The following is a 17,841-nucleotide window of genomic DNA, read 5'->3' as shown; positions in this document are numbered from 1 at the left end:
ACACCCACTGTGTGCTGCAGAAACATAGCAGGGTGCATGCTGGCACTGAGTAGCTAAGATTATTTCAAAATAGCTGGCACGAGTGAGTGTGTTAAGAGCGTCTGCTAAATGCCTAAATGATAAATGCCCATCAGCACAACGCCAAGCTGGATGGAGTTTCCATCCAGCTTGGCGTTCTAAACAATTAAAAACATAATGTTACACTCAAAACAAAAAAGGAAAAAAAAACATGGTGGACATGGCACCTCCAGTAAGTGTTTTGGTAACTTATGACTTAAACTCCAGTACATTTCAGAGATAAATACTCCATTACATTTCATGTCTAGGAGGGGACCTCCAGGACCCAAAAGTACAAAAGTTATACAAATATTATACAATGCTGTGTAATTACCTAACCAAATAAGCCCTCTTTCAAAAAACTGAAACTAGCTCATCTTCAAGCTCACAACGGATCGCATGGCAATGAGTTGTAGTAGCTTGCAGATATATTTAATTGATTTCTACCTTTCAATAAAGCAATGCATGGTGTCGATATTGAGAATAAATAAAATAAATACGTTGTAATGTCTTTTAAAAGCAAGCACTCCAATACCTTTAACGTTCACTTGTAGTTGAGTAATAGGAGTCTCTATAATAACGGTCCATTCACATCAAGCATGATATCCATAACTATAAATATGTCCTATCAGCATCTACACCTCCATACTACAACCATCCTATAGTCTTATGTCGATTTGGTTTGGATCAATTTGTGTTACTTGTTGAGCGATGGAAGCACAGAGCCGTCAAATTTGAATAACAGACTTTTTTCATCACTAGTTGCGTTTCCGTAAAGCTTATTCGAATTAGGAAGCGAATTATCATTAAGTCGAAAAAAGAAAATGCGCATTTCGCCTGTTTCCATTCACTGATAAAATGCGATTCTTGGAAAATGGTTCATGAAATAAGCAGTCGGACGGGCGCTATTTTTCCAGTCAAGTGAGACACATTATTGAACATGCAATCTAACCCAGGGCTCTTCAGCCTATAGATTTTATATATAAGATAAGAGAGAGAGAGAGAAGAAGAGAAGACGCTACACTCCACAACCCCGCAACAGCATTGAGCACGATAACAGCTGATATAGGCCTACAGTACAAGCTCATCACAGCTCGTTGCGGATGCGATGTGAGCTTGGAGGTCTGCTGTTCCTGGCCGTTCTGTGTGCACGCGACGCCGTCGAGGAAAAGAGAATAATAATAACGAATGGTTTTACTTTTGAGCACAACTTTGAAACGTGTTGGTAACTTGGTACAAGCAAGAGGCGGCCGACCCCCACCAGCCCTTTCCCGCGAGTTCAATGCATTTGAATTCAAAACATAATTCGCTTTAGTGTTTCCATTCACTAATGCGCATTGTTTTTTCAATAAAGCCTCTAAATCCACCTCCTCCAAGCGCATAAATGTGTTTGCGAATAATGAAAGTTTATTCGAATTTTGAAGTGTTTCCATAAAAAGAACTATGCGCAAAAGCCTTAATTAGTCCCCCCAGGAATCCGCGATTCCGCGATCACGGAATTTTTCGCGGAAATCGAAGCCCTCCGCGGATATCAGAGCCTCCCGCGGATATCATAGTAGTCCGCAGAATAGGACAAGACGAGGAGCAGAATATTACATTTTACATGTAGTTTTCATCCCGGCCGCTAGATGTCGCGGTGATATAGACGGACAAGACTCACAGCCTAGCCGGTCCTCGTGCCGGATACGGAAACGGCTTTGTTTGCCGTGGCATGCATTCATGTGCTGTGACTCGTGTGTGTGGTGACGATACCAGAGCGGATGGTGCTGATTTTTAATGGACTAGGAACTAGGCACATCGTCTGACAGTTTATATTGGCTCACAAGCCTCACATGGTGAGAAAGACGCACTCACGCATGCTATACATGGACCACCCGCGGATTTCTCGGCCATTCGCGGACTTTTCTGACGTCCGCAAATGTGGTTACTATGGGCAGGGTTTGCATGACAATATAGTCTTTGCAACAGAAAGTAATTATTAAAAACAATAACAATTAAAAAAAAGAATAGATTTAATATTAGATTTATATTCTCAAAAATGATTATTTGATTATTCTAACCACTAATTAAAATTAATTGTAGCTATTTCATGAAGGGTTTTACTTGATTATTAGAACTATATCATTTTTAGCTTGATAACTGGTCATTTTAGGTTGTTTTTTAATGTCCGTGGAATCAAGAATTGTTCACCACAGAATTCCGCAGAATCAGGATTGTTCTCCGCGGAATTAAGAATTTTTCTCCGCGGATTCCTGGGGGGACTACTTAATGCGCAAAAAAAATACTTCATGGAAACGCAACTACTGTTATAGTTATGGTTATAGTGGTCAGTGTGAATGAATTCATGGCGCTTCAGAGACTCAAATACTGGAGATATGAGTAGTGGACTGTCCAAAGCACATCCATTATAAACCCACCAACCGTCCTCACCGCATCCCCACCGCACCCTCCCCACTGCAACCCTCCACCCAGCCCCAGGTTACTGGTATAAAACAGGGTTCCCACACATCTTTACCAATTCATTTCCAAAACCTTTCCAGAATATTTAACCCGATTTCCAGGACTATATAAGAATAATTCAGCTCAATAACGAGTCGCTTACTCCCATGTGCAATGCCCAAAGACAGGTAGTGTATTGCCAGTGGTTCTCAACCTTTTCGGGCCGTGACCCCCGAAATAATCATATGTGAACCGGGGACCCCCGGCACCCTGACGAGCACTAAGAGTAGAGGAATTTTGTATAACACGTGTACGGTTTTATTGTGAAAATAGCCTATCTACATGCTCACAACGCCTCGCAACGCGAGGCGTTGTGAGCATGTAAATCTGCTATTTTCACAATTTCTGCCTCTAATATTTGACATTTCGGCCAATGTTTAATTTGTCATTTCAGAGGTATTAACAAAATCAATAACCAAAGACAATGCATAGCTATTTTTTTTCCCAGGACCTTCCAGGACCCTTGATCAATTCCAAAACCTTTCCAGCACTGGAAAAAAATATTTGTCAAATTTCAAAAATATTTCCAGGAATTTCATGACCCGTGGGAACCCTGATAAAAAGAAAGCTTGCTCTCCTCCTAATTGGCTCACAGTCTCTCGGGGTGGAGGAGGAGGAGGAGGGCGGGGGTCACTTGGGCTGCTCCTTGAGCGGGTGGTGTTCGCGCAGCGCCCCGGTAATGGTGGCGGTCCACACGTGGAGCGCCGTGGCCGCCGACAGAGTCAGGAAGATCAGGAAGGCCACCTGGTAGCCCAGCCAGTCCACCACGCCCCCCGCCAGCGCACTGAACATCAGCTTGCCCAGGACCTCCAGGGTGGCAAGGAAACTGTAGTGGGTGGCCTGGGAGGGGAGGGGAGGGGAGGAGAGGAGAGGAGAGGAGAGGAGAGGAGAGGAGAGGAGAGGAGGGGAGAGGAGAGGAGAGGAGAGGAGAGGAGAGTGTGATGAACAAAGGTGAAGGTTACAAAGAGATAACAAGTTTAACCCATTTAGGCCTAGAATTATTGAATGCTTTAACCAGTGAAAAATAGCAGATCTACAAGCTCACAGCACGCTGTGAACTTGTAGATCTGCTATTTTTTTTTTTTAAATGTGAAAATGTGCGCAAATCTTTGAATATATGTATTTTCAAAGCGAACGTTTGTAACTCACATTTTGCTCCTGGGGGGTCCCTGGAACTAAATATTGTGAGATGCGGGTCCGTGGCCAAATAAATATCATTTTGGGGGTCCTTCACATGAAAAGGTTTGAGAACCACAGACATAGTAGTCTCTCAAGAACAGACTAACTGAGCTTCAGTTAAGTGAAAAGGACCTTTTCTTTGACGATGGCTGGCCAGATTGCTGACATAGAAACATAGGTTTTTCAAAAAATCTTAGAAGGATTCAAAAGACACTTATAGAATCGGGTCAAAATTCTAATTTTCACGATTTTTCAAAAATAGCAGATCTACAAGCTCGCAGCGCGGCACTCGGTGCCGCGCTGTGAGCTTGTATATCTGCTATTTTTCAATAGTTAAAGCATAAAATAATGATACGCAATAATGTGTACCCGTTCTAAATGAGTTAAATATAATTGCATCCATGATCGATCCATCCATCCATCTTCAACCGCTTATCCGGATTCGGGTCGAGGGGGTAACAGTTCCAACTGAGATTTCCAGATTTCCCTATCCTGAGCAACTTCCTCCACTCCCTCAGGGAGTATACCGAGGTGTTCCCAAGCCAGTTTAGAGCTATAATCCCTCCCTATGGTCTTTGGTCTGCAACGGGGTCTCCTCCCAGTGGGACGTGCATCAAGGACCTTCCTAGGAAGGCGCTCGGGGGGCATCCGTACTAGATGCCCGAACCACCTAAGCTGACTCCTTTCCAAGTGTAGGAGCAGCGGTTCAACTCCAACTCTCTCTCTCGGGTGATTGAACTTCTCACGCTATCTCTAAGGGAGATACCAGCCACCCGTCTGAGACAACTAATTTCGGCCGCTTGCACCCGCAACCTTATACTTTGGGTCATGACCCACACTTCATGACCATAGGTGAGAGTAGGAACAAAGATCGTTCGGTAAAAGGGATAAAAAGGCCAAATCACACAGAGCAGAGAAGGGAGCAAATGAGATGATTAATCAACAACAAAACCATAGCTTAATAACTGTCTTGTCTCTCTTAACACATATGGTGCCAACCCCGAGTTTCCCGAGTTTGTATTGGTACTAGTGCTGTGCCAACCCCGAGTTTCCCGAGTTTGGGCCGTTTTTGAAAAAAAAAAAAAAAAAAAAAAATAATTTTTTTTTTGGACCTCCAGAAATGTATTAGGCATGATCGCGATCGCGAAATTGCATGTTTAACCCCCATACCAACCCATTCTTTCAAACATGGCAGCCATGTTTGTTTACATCTGAAGAAAACATAATGGCCCATAAATCATGAATGCCTGAACGGATTTCCAAGCGGATTTTTTTGTTTGAAAGCTGTGAACAGCATCTAAACACGTGGTGCATCATCTAGGCATGGGCGTGCACTTTTTACACACTTGCACAATTACATGGAAGTCTATGGTAACCATGGCAACGCGGGACATTGGCCGGAAAAAATCATTGCAACATAAGTGTTAAACTGTAACAACAATTAGCCTAAGACTGACAGCATAGAGCAGGGGTTTTCAAAGTGGGTGACGGGGCACCCCGGGGTGCCATGACGGCAGTCCAGGGGTGCCGCGAGATAATTTGATAATATTTGGAATTTATTTGGACACTTGAAAAAAATATGACAAAGTTCTAACCAAAATGGCTATTATCTCAACGTTTTCCTCGAAACATAATAACTAAAATATCGTCACTGTTGGGCAGAAACCTCATATCTCCAAGTTTCAAATCTTTTGGTAAAGATAAGCCCTGCTTCATCATACAAGACTGTCGCACAAAACTAGTGAAAACAGACGATTGTGTGCTTGTAGATCTGCTGTTTTCACTAGTTGAGTACATTTTATAGATGATAAATACAAAACGAACAGTTTTGGACATATAGGGTTTCCACCCGACAACGACGATCGATATGCTGGGAGTGAAAATTATAATGTAGGGGTTCCTCGGATTAAAACAATATTCATGGGGTGCCCTGAGACCAAAAAAGGTTTGGGAACCCCTGGCGTAGAGGGAAGGACAGGCGAGAGGGAGCTGGAAAATACCCAGTGACTGGAGAAGGAAGAACAACAGGAAATAATAGGAGAAAAGAGTTCAATATAAAAGAAGAAGGCGAGCCGGAAAGGAGAAAGCGTGAGATGGTTGTCTGGAAAAAGGTGGACGAGGGCCAAGCGGAGAACAGGATCTGTGCCCTGATCCTCATCCTCGCCCCGCCCGGGGGGGGAGGGAGGGAGGGAGGGAGGGAGAGAGGGAGGGAGAGAGAGAAAGAGAGGAGAGAGAGGTGAGATATAGAGGGAGGGAAAGAGATTTAACAATCCCAGCCTCCTCCTTAAAAGCAGCCCTCTAGCGCCACCTACACAAGTTCTCACCAAGCTGACTGCGTCACCGCTCTCTGTCACATCCAGTCAGGAGGTGACAAATTAATCGTCATGTAAAATGTCACAATCGTGACAGCCCTATACAAGACACAAGTTCTCTAGGGTTTTTTTTTTGTGTGTCAAGGACCCTCAAATTGATATATATTTGGTCGCAAAAATATTAGAAAAAACACACGAGAAGGCGATGGAAGGTGTTCTATAGAAGTGGCTCTCCCAAATGATTTGAGTTTGTGTAGAGTTCGAATATGATTACTTTGGGGAGGTTTGCGGCCGCTGTAGGGCAGGGGTCTTCAACGTTTTCACGCCAAGGACCCCTTAGTTGAGAGAGAGATGAAGCAGGGAACCCCACAACCTTTTCATAGATTCCATATGGTTTCATTGTTTGACAGCACAATCATCAGTGTATTTTGGATTCATGTCAATTTGTGTTTTCAGATATTAAACCACTTGAACCGTCAATACTTAATACATTTGACCTTTCAATACTGGGTCCCCTCTACACCAAAGCTCTTTGCTGAAAATAACGGCAAAGAGCGTTGCGAGGCGTTGTGAGCTTGTAGATCTGCTATTTTTGGCTACAGTTCTCAGATTATGGACACTAGGGTTCAAGTTGTTAATATAAAAAAGGATTGGAAGATTTGGAGGACCCCCTGTAGTGACTCTGAGGACCCCCTAGGGGTCCCGGACCCCTTGTTGAAGACCCCTGCTATAGGGACCTCCAAGGGGGTCTGTATGATTGTACAGAGGGGGTCTGTATGACTGTACAGAGAGGGTCTGTATGACTGTGCAGAGGGGGTCTGGATGACTGTGCAGAGGGGGTCTGTATGACTATGCAGAGGGGGTCCCTGGGTGCTGCAGGCCTGTGAGAACCAGTGCGACCACTCTTTAAGTGAAGTATCTTTATCCTGAGCGACTTGTTGAATAGATCCGGTGTCGCCTCCTGGGAATCCTTAACAAGCACTCACACTATCAGCTTACTGACACCGATACACACTGCCTTCAATGACACACACACGCACGCACGCACGCACGCGCACACACACACACGCACACGCACACGCACACACACACACACAGTCACACACACAGCAGAGCACGGCCTTCAATGAAACACACAGACACACGATCACGCGCGCACACACACACACACACACGCGCGCGCGCGCGCGCACACACACACACACACACACACACACACACACACACACACACACACACACACACACACACACACACACACACACACACACACACACACACACACACACACACACACACACACACACACACACACACACACAATGCCTTCAATGACACATACACACACACATGCACGCACAGTCACATGCACACACACATGCATGCATAATTGTCAGGTGCGCGCACACACACCACACAGTGATTGTATGTGTGACACATGGTAATGTTTCACACTAACCCTGAGGTTGTGTTTGATAAGCCATCATTAGTCTCATTTCATTAGTAGTAATTTAATTCATTATAGCTTCTTATCAGTAGTAATATGACTGTGTCATATTACTCTCTCTACTTATAGTTATGGGATTTTATTTTCTGTGCTTTCTTTCTTTCTTTCTTTTTAAGATCGACGATAATTTAGATGATAATTTGGTCGAGGTCTGACAGGGTTTGTGATTGGACAACGTGTGGCAGGGTTTTGATTGGACGAGATCTGACAGGGGTTTGTGATTGGACGAGGTCTGACAGGGGTTTGTGATTGGACGAGGTTTGTGTGAAGGAACGCACACCTCCGGGAAGCCTTGTCCACGTTACTGTAGTGAGAAAAGAAAGTTATGTCAACGAGAGAGACAGGGACGTGGCTGCCCAGAGAGGAGAGGCTGTGCTGTCATTGTGATGAGGGAGCTGTAGAGACACAATTACACTTCCTAACACAATGTAACAAATACACACACATTAGGGAGGAGTTCTTCCCCAAAAAAATAATAATTTGAATGTGCAGTTTTAGCTGCAAAATGTGTAAATTCCTGTCACAAGACAAGGGACGACCAGTAGGACATATACCGTATACATACCATGTTTTACTTGCCGCACCATTTCCTTGATTTCATTTGACATTTCATGGATTTTATGTTATGCTGATTGTTGTTTATGTCATAATTGAAAGTGTGCTTTGGCAACATTTGTGCAATGCAAATAAAGCCTATTGAATTGAATTGAATGGAGAGATACAGAGGTAGACAGAGCCAGAGTGACATTGTCTGGGTAGAACCAGCTGATGAGGAGTGACAAGTGGACAGTGAGTGACATGATGAAGAGGAGGAGGAGGAGGAGGAGGAGGAAGGACTCAGGGGGACAAGTCACTGCTGTCCTACCAATGACCTCTACTCATCACCTCACCATAAATAATACTGTCCTACCACTGACCTCCACTCATCACCTCACCATGAATAACACATACATACATAAATAAACTTCATAAAAGGGCTGTGATGTTAACTAGCAGACCTACAGTAGAAGCTCACACATGTTGCAAGACATTTGGTGGATGCGGGGGGGAAAGGGAGATCCAAGTATTGTACCATTTAGGCCTAGAATTATTGAATGCTTTAGCTATTGAAAAATAGCAGATATACAAGCTCACAGCGCGGCACCGAGTGCCGCGCTGCGAGCTTGTAGATCTGCTATGTTTGAAAAAGTCGTGAAAATGTGTGCAACTCTTTGAATATGTGTATTTTCAAAGCGAACGTTTGTAACTCAAATTTTGCTTCTGGGTGGTCCCTGGAACTAAATATTTTGAGATGGGGGTCCGTGGCCAAATAAATATAATTTTGGGGGTCCTTCACATGAAAAGGTTTGAGAACCACTATAGTAGTCTCTCAAGAACAGACTATAATTGAGCTCCAGTTAAGTGAAAAGGACCTTTTCTTTTATCTGACGATGGCTAGCCAGATTGCTGACATAGAAACATAGGTTTTTCAAAAAAACCTTAGAAGGATTCAAAAGACACTTATAGAATCGGGTCAAAATTCAAATTTTCACGTAAAAAAAAAATAGCAGATCTACAAGCTCGCAGCGCGGCACTCGGTGCCGCGCTGTGAGCTTGTATATCTGCTATTTTTCAATAGCTAAAGCATAAAATAATGATACACAATCATGTGTACCCGACCCGTTCTAAATGGGTTAAAAGGTGATATATTTCGGTTCAAACTAAGAGTTTATTACAAAAAGATTGAAGCTCTATTATATGGTGACAGTGTTTGTGTTCAGTAACAGGGGGTCTCTGCTCTTAGGAAAACAGAACATACATTTTCAGGTGGGACACCAATTTCACCCAATCAGAAGAGAGAACCCCACAAAGACCACTTGTCAGTTGGCGTTCCAGTTCCAGTTTAGTTGTTCTCACTTCACTGTGTTCCACCTACTAAATATGTCTCCTGTCCCCTGATTGTAATGATTTTAATTCATTTCTAGCCGATCCCGAGTATACTCGTGAAAAATACTCAAGTATTTAGAGTGCCGATCCTGAGTATACTCGCGTAAAATACTGTATAAAAACCGATGCAGAATGGACAGCCCAGACGTACAGTAAGTCATAACAGTTTTACTGTAAGAGTGACGAGCTGCCCCGTCAACAGCGTCATTGACGAGCTGACATGGTCGGACCAACGGGAGGTCGAATCAATGCTCAGTCCAACTGGCTGTGAACGAACAGCCGTGCTGTGCCATGCTGTGCTCTGCTCTGCTCTGTGCTGTGTTGTGCCATGCCGCGCACGGTGTGTTTTACCTGGACGCTGTCCTCGGCTCTCTGGGTGCAATGCATCATGGTAGTGAAGGTCAGCGTGGTGATCAGCCCACCCAGGAAGTGCTGGAAACTCATGCTCAGCACCGCCATGCCTGCAGGAGGGAGGGAGCACAAACACAACTTTTTTCATTATTTTTTAAGATATATTTTGGGGCTTTTATGCCTTTATTGATAGGACAGCAGACTGACAGGAAATGGGGAGAGAGATGGTGAGTGAAACACAGCAAAGGTGGGTCGGGATCGGGAATCAAACCAGCGGCGCGCTGTCAGGCTACACTGAGCCTAAGTGGTATGCGCCTGGACCGGTAGGCCAGCAGGCGCCCTCAGATGCACACATTTACAGTAACATCATTATTTGCGTTGGCGGAGTTCGTGCCACAGTTTGGGAGCCAGAATGGAGAAGAGTCTGGGATGTGTGGAGCGTTGTCCATGGTGTTTTATGGAAGGGAGAAGAGTCTAGGATGTGTGGAGCGTTGTCCAGCGTGTTTTAGGGAAGGGGAAGAGTCTAGGATGTGTGGAGCGCTGTCCAGGGTGTTTTAGGGAAGGGAGAAGAGTCTAGGATGTGGGGAACATTGTCCACGGTGTTTTAGGGAAGGGAGAGAAGTCTACGATGTGTGGAGTGTTGTCAAGGGTTTTTAGGGAAGGGGTAGACCGGTGGGATTTCTGGAAAATGTGGTTGTTAGAGGCATTTTGGGTAAGCTTACCCCCTAAATATGCAATTTAGAGGGCACCATTACAGAAAACAGTTTAGTACTCAAAGGGGTCCACACACTGTAGACAATATTTTCTTTTCTACTTTTTTCTTATCTACTATTTTTGGCATCTTTGGACATCTAAAATACACATTTAGATGATCCCATGGAAAAATCCTGGGCAAAGTATACGTTTGGCCCCTGATGACCAGGCATAAATATGTTGAAGTCAACAGAGTGACATTCCATAAATAGACTACCATGGGATTTATGCCTGAATAACACACCTGGTCCATGGGTCAGGATATAGGAGGACGGAAGACCACAAAAGATATAATGCTCCATAGATTTAAAAGGATGTTCTGGCGGTGATTCCCACGTTTACTCTGACTTCCGTGTGCACCTCAGACAGCTGCTTGAATCAAAATTTAGACATTTGATATTCCGTTAATCAGGTACATGAGAACCAAGACGATGAGCACGGTTGACCATACATGGAGATCCGTAATAATACGCACAGAAATGCACCGCTCAAACCTAAATAAACTGGGTCCAATTATGGCGTGGCATCTACGTAGATCTCTTCCATCATGATGGTGATGTCATTATTGATAATGTCACTCTTGCCCAAATTTGGAGGGGCGGCAGCCTGCGCACATCGGTGTTGTCAGGCATGCACGGACACTGTTTGTGTTGCGAGAGAGGTCAGACCAGAGCTCTGCTCTGCATTGTATAAGATTTGAAAACATTTTTGAATTCCACTTCATTCCCAGAGAGACCAGAGGATGAGGTTGCAGTGTTCTTACTCATTGTCCTGAGAGTAGCAGATAAAAACCATAGGGAGTCAGAGAGAGGATAAATACATTGCGCCTTACCCAACAGAACCTAAAACTGTCCCTATCACAGTCCATGTACAGATGCAAATTTGATGATGAACCGCAACTTCAGGAAGGAATGTGGTCTCAATCCCAGAGAGACTAAGGTCTGCTCTCAATCGAGCCATGACGACCTATACTGCCTAATGCCCATACATGGACAGATCCCCTCAGAATCCTTCCAGCAAATAACCAGAATTGTACCAGACGAGCCGATATATAACAGTCATCAAAGGTTTGCTTTAACTCAACCAGGAGAAGACAAGACACATCAGCTGACTTATAAGAAAACTCACATCTGTAAAGAGTGTGACAAGAGTTTCAGTCAGCCATGTGGCCTGAAGATGCACCTGTCAATCCACACAGGAGAAAAACCTTTTCACTGTAAAGAGTGTGACAAGAGTTTCAGTCAGTTAAGTCACCTGAAGACTCACCTGCGTATTCACACTGGAGAAAAGCCTTTTCACTGTAAAGAGTGTGACAAGAGTTTCAGCCAGTTAGTTCACCTGAAGACTCACCTGCGTATTCACACTGGAGAAAGATCGTTCCACTGTAAAGAGTGTGACAAGAGTTTTAGTCATTTAGGTACCATGAAGAGGCACCAGCGTATTCACACTGGAGAAAAACCTTTCCACTGTAAAGAGTGTGACAAGAGTTTCAAACAGTTAGATCACCTGAAGAGTCACCTGCGTATTCACACAGGAGAAAATCCTTTTCACTGTAAACAGTGTTACAAGAGTTTCATTCAGCTAGGTGACCTGAAGAAACACCTGCGTATTCACACAGGAGAAAAACCTTTTCCCTGTAAACAGTGTTACAAGAGTTTCAGTCATTCAAGTGCCCTGAAGAGTCACCAGCGTGTCCACACAGGAGACAAACCTTTTCACTGTAAAGAGTGTGACAAATGTTTCAGTCGGTTAGATAACCTGAAGATTCACCAGCGTATTCACACAGGAGAAAAACCTTTCCACTGTAAAGAGTGTGACAAGAGTTTCAAACAGTTAGATCACCTGAAGAGTCACCAGCGTATTCACACAGGAGCAAAGCCTTTTCCCTGTAAACAGTGTGACAAGAGTTTCAGTCATTCAAGTGCCCTGAAGAGTCACCAGCGTGTCCACACAGGAGACAAACCTTTTCACTGTAAAGAGTGTGACAAATGTTTCAGTCGGTTAGATAACCTGAAGATTCACCAGCGTATTCACACAGGAGAAAAACCTTTCCACTGTAAAGAGTGTGACAAGAGTTTCAATCAGTTAAGTCACCTGAAGACCCACCTGCGTATTCACACAGGAGAAAAACCTTTCCACTGTAAAGAGTGTGACAAGAGTTTCACTCAGTTAGATCACCTGAAGAGTCACCAGCGTATTCACACAGGAGAAAAGCCTATTCACTGTAAAGAGTTTGACAAGAGTTTTAGTCGGTTAGGTGACCTGAAGACACACCAGCCCACACAGGAGAAAGGTCTTTTATCTGTAAACAGTGATCCAAGACTTTTAGTCGGTTAGATGTACTGATCATGGGGGATATAAATGCCAAAGTAGGCAATGATAATACCAACAGTGAGAGATCTATGGGAAGGCACGGATGCGGTGTGATGAACGACAGCGGCTAGCGTCTTGTGGACTTCTGCTTGAACAATAACTGTGTCATCGGAGGCACCATCTTTCCACACGAAACCATACACAAGCTCACATGGAAGTAGAGTTCTCAAATTCTGCCCGAAACCCGCCAAACCCGACCCGACATTTAGGGTAGGGCCTAAAATCTATCTAACAGTCATCATAAGTCTGAAACTAAGAAAAGTGGCAAAGCAGAGCCAACACAGAAAACATCTTGATGTAGCCAAGGTGAAATGCCCTAACACCAACAGAGATTTAGGATTGCAACTGAGAAAACGCTTCAGTGCTTTGTTGGACTCTACAGAAGTGGTCCCAGGTATTAACAGCAAGTGGGAGGCCATCAAAAAGGTCTATGTAGGGTCAGCCACCAAGGTCCTTGGCTACACAAAGAAAAATATCAAGCAATGGCTAACTCCTGGAACCTGGCAGAAAATAGAGGAACATAAACAACTGAAGGCCAAGATGTTGAGCACCAAATCACCCAGGCTCCTAGAGCGGGCTCAACATGCCAACAAAGAGAAAGACAGACAGGTGAAGAATAGTGACAGAAAAGTGACAAGAGGGCCTTTGTAGAGGAGTTGGCAGATAAAGCTGCAGCAAGGGGTGAAATGAGTACGATCTATAAGATCACAAAGAAACTCAGAGGCAAGTACACCAGCCAGTCGACCCCTGTCAAAAACAAGGATGGCAAAGGCCGCAAGATGGATACAACATTTCAGTGAAGTACTCAACTGTCCAGAGTAGGGATGTGAAAAAAAATCGAAAATCGACTCATGCTCACCGCGACTCAAAAACGTATGAGTCGATTTTTTTATTTTTTATTTTTTTCGAAAGTTTTTCCCCCAAAAATGTTTTAATCGCTTCAAAAACGTTATAAGCGTTAATGTTTTCCAAATGTGAGCGGACCGGTGTGTGTGTCTCTGTGTCGGGGACGAATTAGTCTCGCGTGGCCAGACTGTTGCCTCCGCGATTTGGTCAAATGCTCCCAGCATACAGTCTGGCAGACGGAAATAGAAACGGTGAGTGCGAGATGAAGCGGAAGTGAAGCCCCCACGTCACTTCCGTTTCAGTCTCACATCACACATATTTATCATTATATAAATAAAAATCATATAAGCATGTTTAGCTTGCTGCTTAGCAGAAATGACATTTTAAAATATATATTTTTTGAACGGTAATGCCCGTTTTCGATACTCGCCGTTCGGGAGCTGCTGTTCCAGACTCTATATAGCATTCAGAGATTGTGGAATAGTTGTCTGGCTACGCGAGACTAGGGACGAATGAACGTCTGTGTTGTGCATGCATGCATCGCAGATTCGCATGCATACGGCGCTAGTCAGGTCCGCGGACTACAGGTTGAGAAACACTGCTGGTCTGTTCGTGTGCACGCGTCATAGCAGTGCGCGCTCACCGCGCTGACTGGATGTGTTTTGTTTACGTGCCTGTGTGCATGCATGCTTGACACGAAAGCTCGCTTGTTAATGGCAGCGTCGCCTCGTGTGCAGTGATTTTGTCAAGATTGACAATAAAACAACACAAAATACATCGTCGTTAATGCGACACCCGTGGATGCGGTCGGGGAGGGAGAGATCGAGGCAGACCAAAGCTCCTCCACATTGATACACTAGCCTGGGGTGCCAGCCAGCCAGAGCGCTTGTGCTAACGCAAGGAAGAGCAATTATAAGTATTATTAGGGCTTTGATGCCAGTTCTGATGGGTGCAGCTGCATAAGTTGTGTTGCTTAAAGTAATGCCCCGTTGCGTTGTGCTCTCCTGAGTCTCCTCTCAGCTGCTGCTTAGCAAAAACCCCCAAAAAAAGTGAAAAAAGTCGATCGACGCGTCGATTTTCGGCCGCGACGCGTCGACTCGTAAATAATGCGTCGATTAACATCCCTAGTCCAGAGCCTGATGACCCTGCTAATCTTCCACCAGCAGAGGATTTCCCCAACATCGACACAACCCAAGAAGAGGTAAAAATCAAACCTTGGTTCGAAGTGGAGCGGTGAATTTGAGCAGCTGTACCCTATGTGAGTGAGTGAGTGAGTGTAAACTGTGCCTGTGAGTGAGTGGTGAGTGTGCCTGGCCTGCACAAAACAGCGCCCCTCCTTTAACTAGTGTGTTGTGTGTGGCCACTCAAGGTATTGCCAGGCTACGGACATGGCCAGCCAGCCACCCAGCCAGCCACCCACCCACATACCCACGGACATACCTGTCTATTGGGAGCGCTTTCACCGCTCCAAAAATGCCTTCCAAGGCATGTTTTACTAAGACAGGAACAGGCAGCCCTTCTCCCTTGATGATCACATTGTCTGACACTCAGAACATAGATATAGAATCTTTTGCTTGCCTTGTTACAGAGCTACTGAAGAAATATTTCAAAATTGGCAATTCCGGCAGCCATGTTGTTATGCAAATTAGAAGGTCTGCACCCTTGATTTAGGTATAATGGCCTGGTTTCCTAACCTGACTGCGCCAGATGGTGGCAGCAGTACGTATGCCTGCATAACGCTCTGCCTTTACCATCTGAGATTGCTGGGGGAGAGTTGATAACACTCCCGGGCCGGACCAATCAGCGGCAGCTACGGGCGGGCTCTGAGCCAATAGAGTCTGATTGTAGACCACGTGGAAACCCAGGAGGCGGATTCTGGGTGTAACGTCATGCAGACAGGTCAATATGAGTGGTTGGAGTTGGCACTCCCAGACTGTGATAGAGACGGCCCCATCCAATCACCTGCTAAAGAATTTGAAAAAATGGCTCGCCCCTTACATCGGGTCTGCCCGAGCAATCCCAGATGCAAGGCAGAGTGTTATGCAGGCATACGCACTGCTGCCACCATCTGGCGCAGTCAGGTTACTGGTTTCCCACTTTTACCGCAAAATGTCTCTAACCTCCTTATAGAAGGCCTTTTATCTGAGATTTCTCCTGACCAGGAGAAGAGTCTAGGTCTAGGATGCTGGGAGTGTTGTCTAGGGTGTTTTATGGAAGGGAGAAGAGTCTGGGACGTGTGGAGTGTTGTCCAGGGTGTTTTAGGGAAGGGAGAAGAATCTGGGACGTGTGGAGCGTTGTCCAGGGTGTTTTAGGGAAGGGAGAAGAGTCTGGGACGTGTGGAGCGTTGTCCAAGGTGTTTTAGGGAAGGGAGAAGAGTCTGGGACGTGTGGAACGTTGTCCAGGGTGTTTTAGGGAAGGTTCTGACAGCTTATGTGTTAAACACATATGCCTATATCTTAGTGCTGGCCAAATAGTCATTATGAGGTAGACCTGCAACTTACTTTCATGTTGCACTTCATGGCATCACCACTGAATAAAGTTTACAATACAATGTGGGTGGAGAGCCTTTTTCCTAAATCATATTTTATCATACTTTTCTTTTTTTTACGGATAATCGCGAAGTGTGCTTTCTTTTGATAATTCACTTTTTTATAGGTCAATGAATCGACGGAGAAAAAAGTAAGTCTAATAGATTTTTATTTTAGACTAAATCAATTAGTCTGATTAACCACTTTATTTAATAGTGTCCCTGTGAGATGAGGCAGACAGACAGACAGACAGACAGACAGACAGACAGACAGACAGACATCAGACTGCAGTTTGCAGCAGGACCTCAGAGCCTGTCTGTCTGTCTGTCTGTCTGTCTGTCTGTCTGTCTGTCTGTCTGTCTGTCTGTCTGTATGTCTCTCTCTGCTCCACTAATGATGAATTATTCACTTTAGCTGACAACAGTCGTCTCGACACCACACACAACACGCGCGCGCGCACGCACGCACGCACGCACGCACGCACGCACGCACACACGCACACACACACACCCCCCCCCCCCCCCCCCCCAACTGATCCCAACAGTTGGTAGAAACACATGGTTATGTAATATTTAGCTGCTTCTCTTCCTCCTATAATCTTTGTTGTGGGTTGGAGACACAGACAGAAAGCTGTGTGAGATGAACTATGACACGCAGGGTTAATAGTGGTCAAGCTCATACGGTATTCATTCACTTGTGCGTGTGGTTGTGCGTGTGGTTGTGCGCGTGTGTGCGTGTGCGTGTGTGTGTGTGTGTGTGTGTGTGTACCTTTCATCAGAGGTGAGGGTTCGAGGATGGTGAGTAGAGAGCTCTGGAACACCATGCTGATGGTCCTCAACACAAAGACCCTCCTCATCAGACTGCCGATACTGAGGACACACACACACACACAATGTATAAGAGAAAAAAAAGTGTACAGAAAGAGTTAAAGTGATGTTTTTTATGTGGCCACACCCACCAGTTCATTAAGTATGCCTGGTTGCCGGGTGGGTGGTGACCTATATGTTGGATGTATGGTAAAAGGGGAAGGGGTTGATTATATGATGTCATTAACAGAGGCTTTCAACTTGCAGGAAGTAACCAAAATACACAGGGAAGACATATTTGCATATTATAACCACACCCGGGGTTCTATTAGAGAAATGCTAACTCCATAGACACATACAAAACAGAAAGTGCAAAACTATGGCACCACCTCTTTAAACTGTTACGTTCACAAATTTGTTGCAAACATATCGTTGCTGTCAGGTTAGTCTCCCCATGGCCAAATAAAATAAAGTAAAATATAAAGCAGGAAGTGAAGACTCCTCCTCACGTTTAGTCTTTACTGTCACGCAAATGTATCCTAATCTTACAATAAATGCGAGAGGCATAAATGGACACAGGCAAACAGATGGTCAAAACGGGTCCTATGACAACAGGTATAATGGGGTTTGCATTAAAGGGCGGGGCATTCATTCCCTATTTACATCGTTCCCGAGTAGGCCGGTCCTCGACTAGACACTCGGCC

General features: G+C 44.8%; 1 protein-coding gene across 1 annotated transcript in view; it reads right to left on the bottom strand.

Moving 5' to 3' along the window:
* Window positions 1-2,931: 2,931 nt before the first annotated feature.
* mfsd3 (major facilitator superfamily domain containing 3) overlaps window positions 2,932-17,841 on the bottom strand; it is a 46,551-nt gene continuing 31,641 nt past the window's right edge. The window contains exons 6-8 of the mRNA XM_080739077.1: window positions 17,100-17,200; window positions 9,832-9,941; window positions 2,932-3,396 (exon numbers count right to left, since the gene is read on the bottom strand). Coding sequence (XP_080595203.1) covers window positions 3,187-3,396; window positions 9,832-9,941; window positions 17,100-17,200 — 421 coding nt within the window. The 3' untranslated portion in view covers window positions 2,932-3,186. The remainder of the gene's footprint in view (window positions 3,397-9,831; window positions 9,942-17,099; window positions 17,201-17,841) is intronic.

The sequence above is a fragment of the Nannobrachium achirus genome, assembly GCF_963921795.1.
Source record: "Nannobrachium achirus genome assembly, chromosome: 12".
Lineage (NCBI taxonomy): Eukaryota > Metazoa > Chordata > Actinopteri > Myctophiformes > Myctophidae > Nannobrachium > Nannobrachium achirus.
Note: the sequence above shows the minus strand (reverse complement) of the source record. Positions and strands in the feature narration are given on the sequence as shown.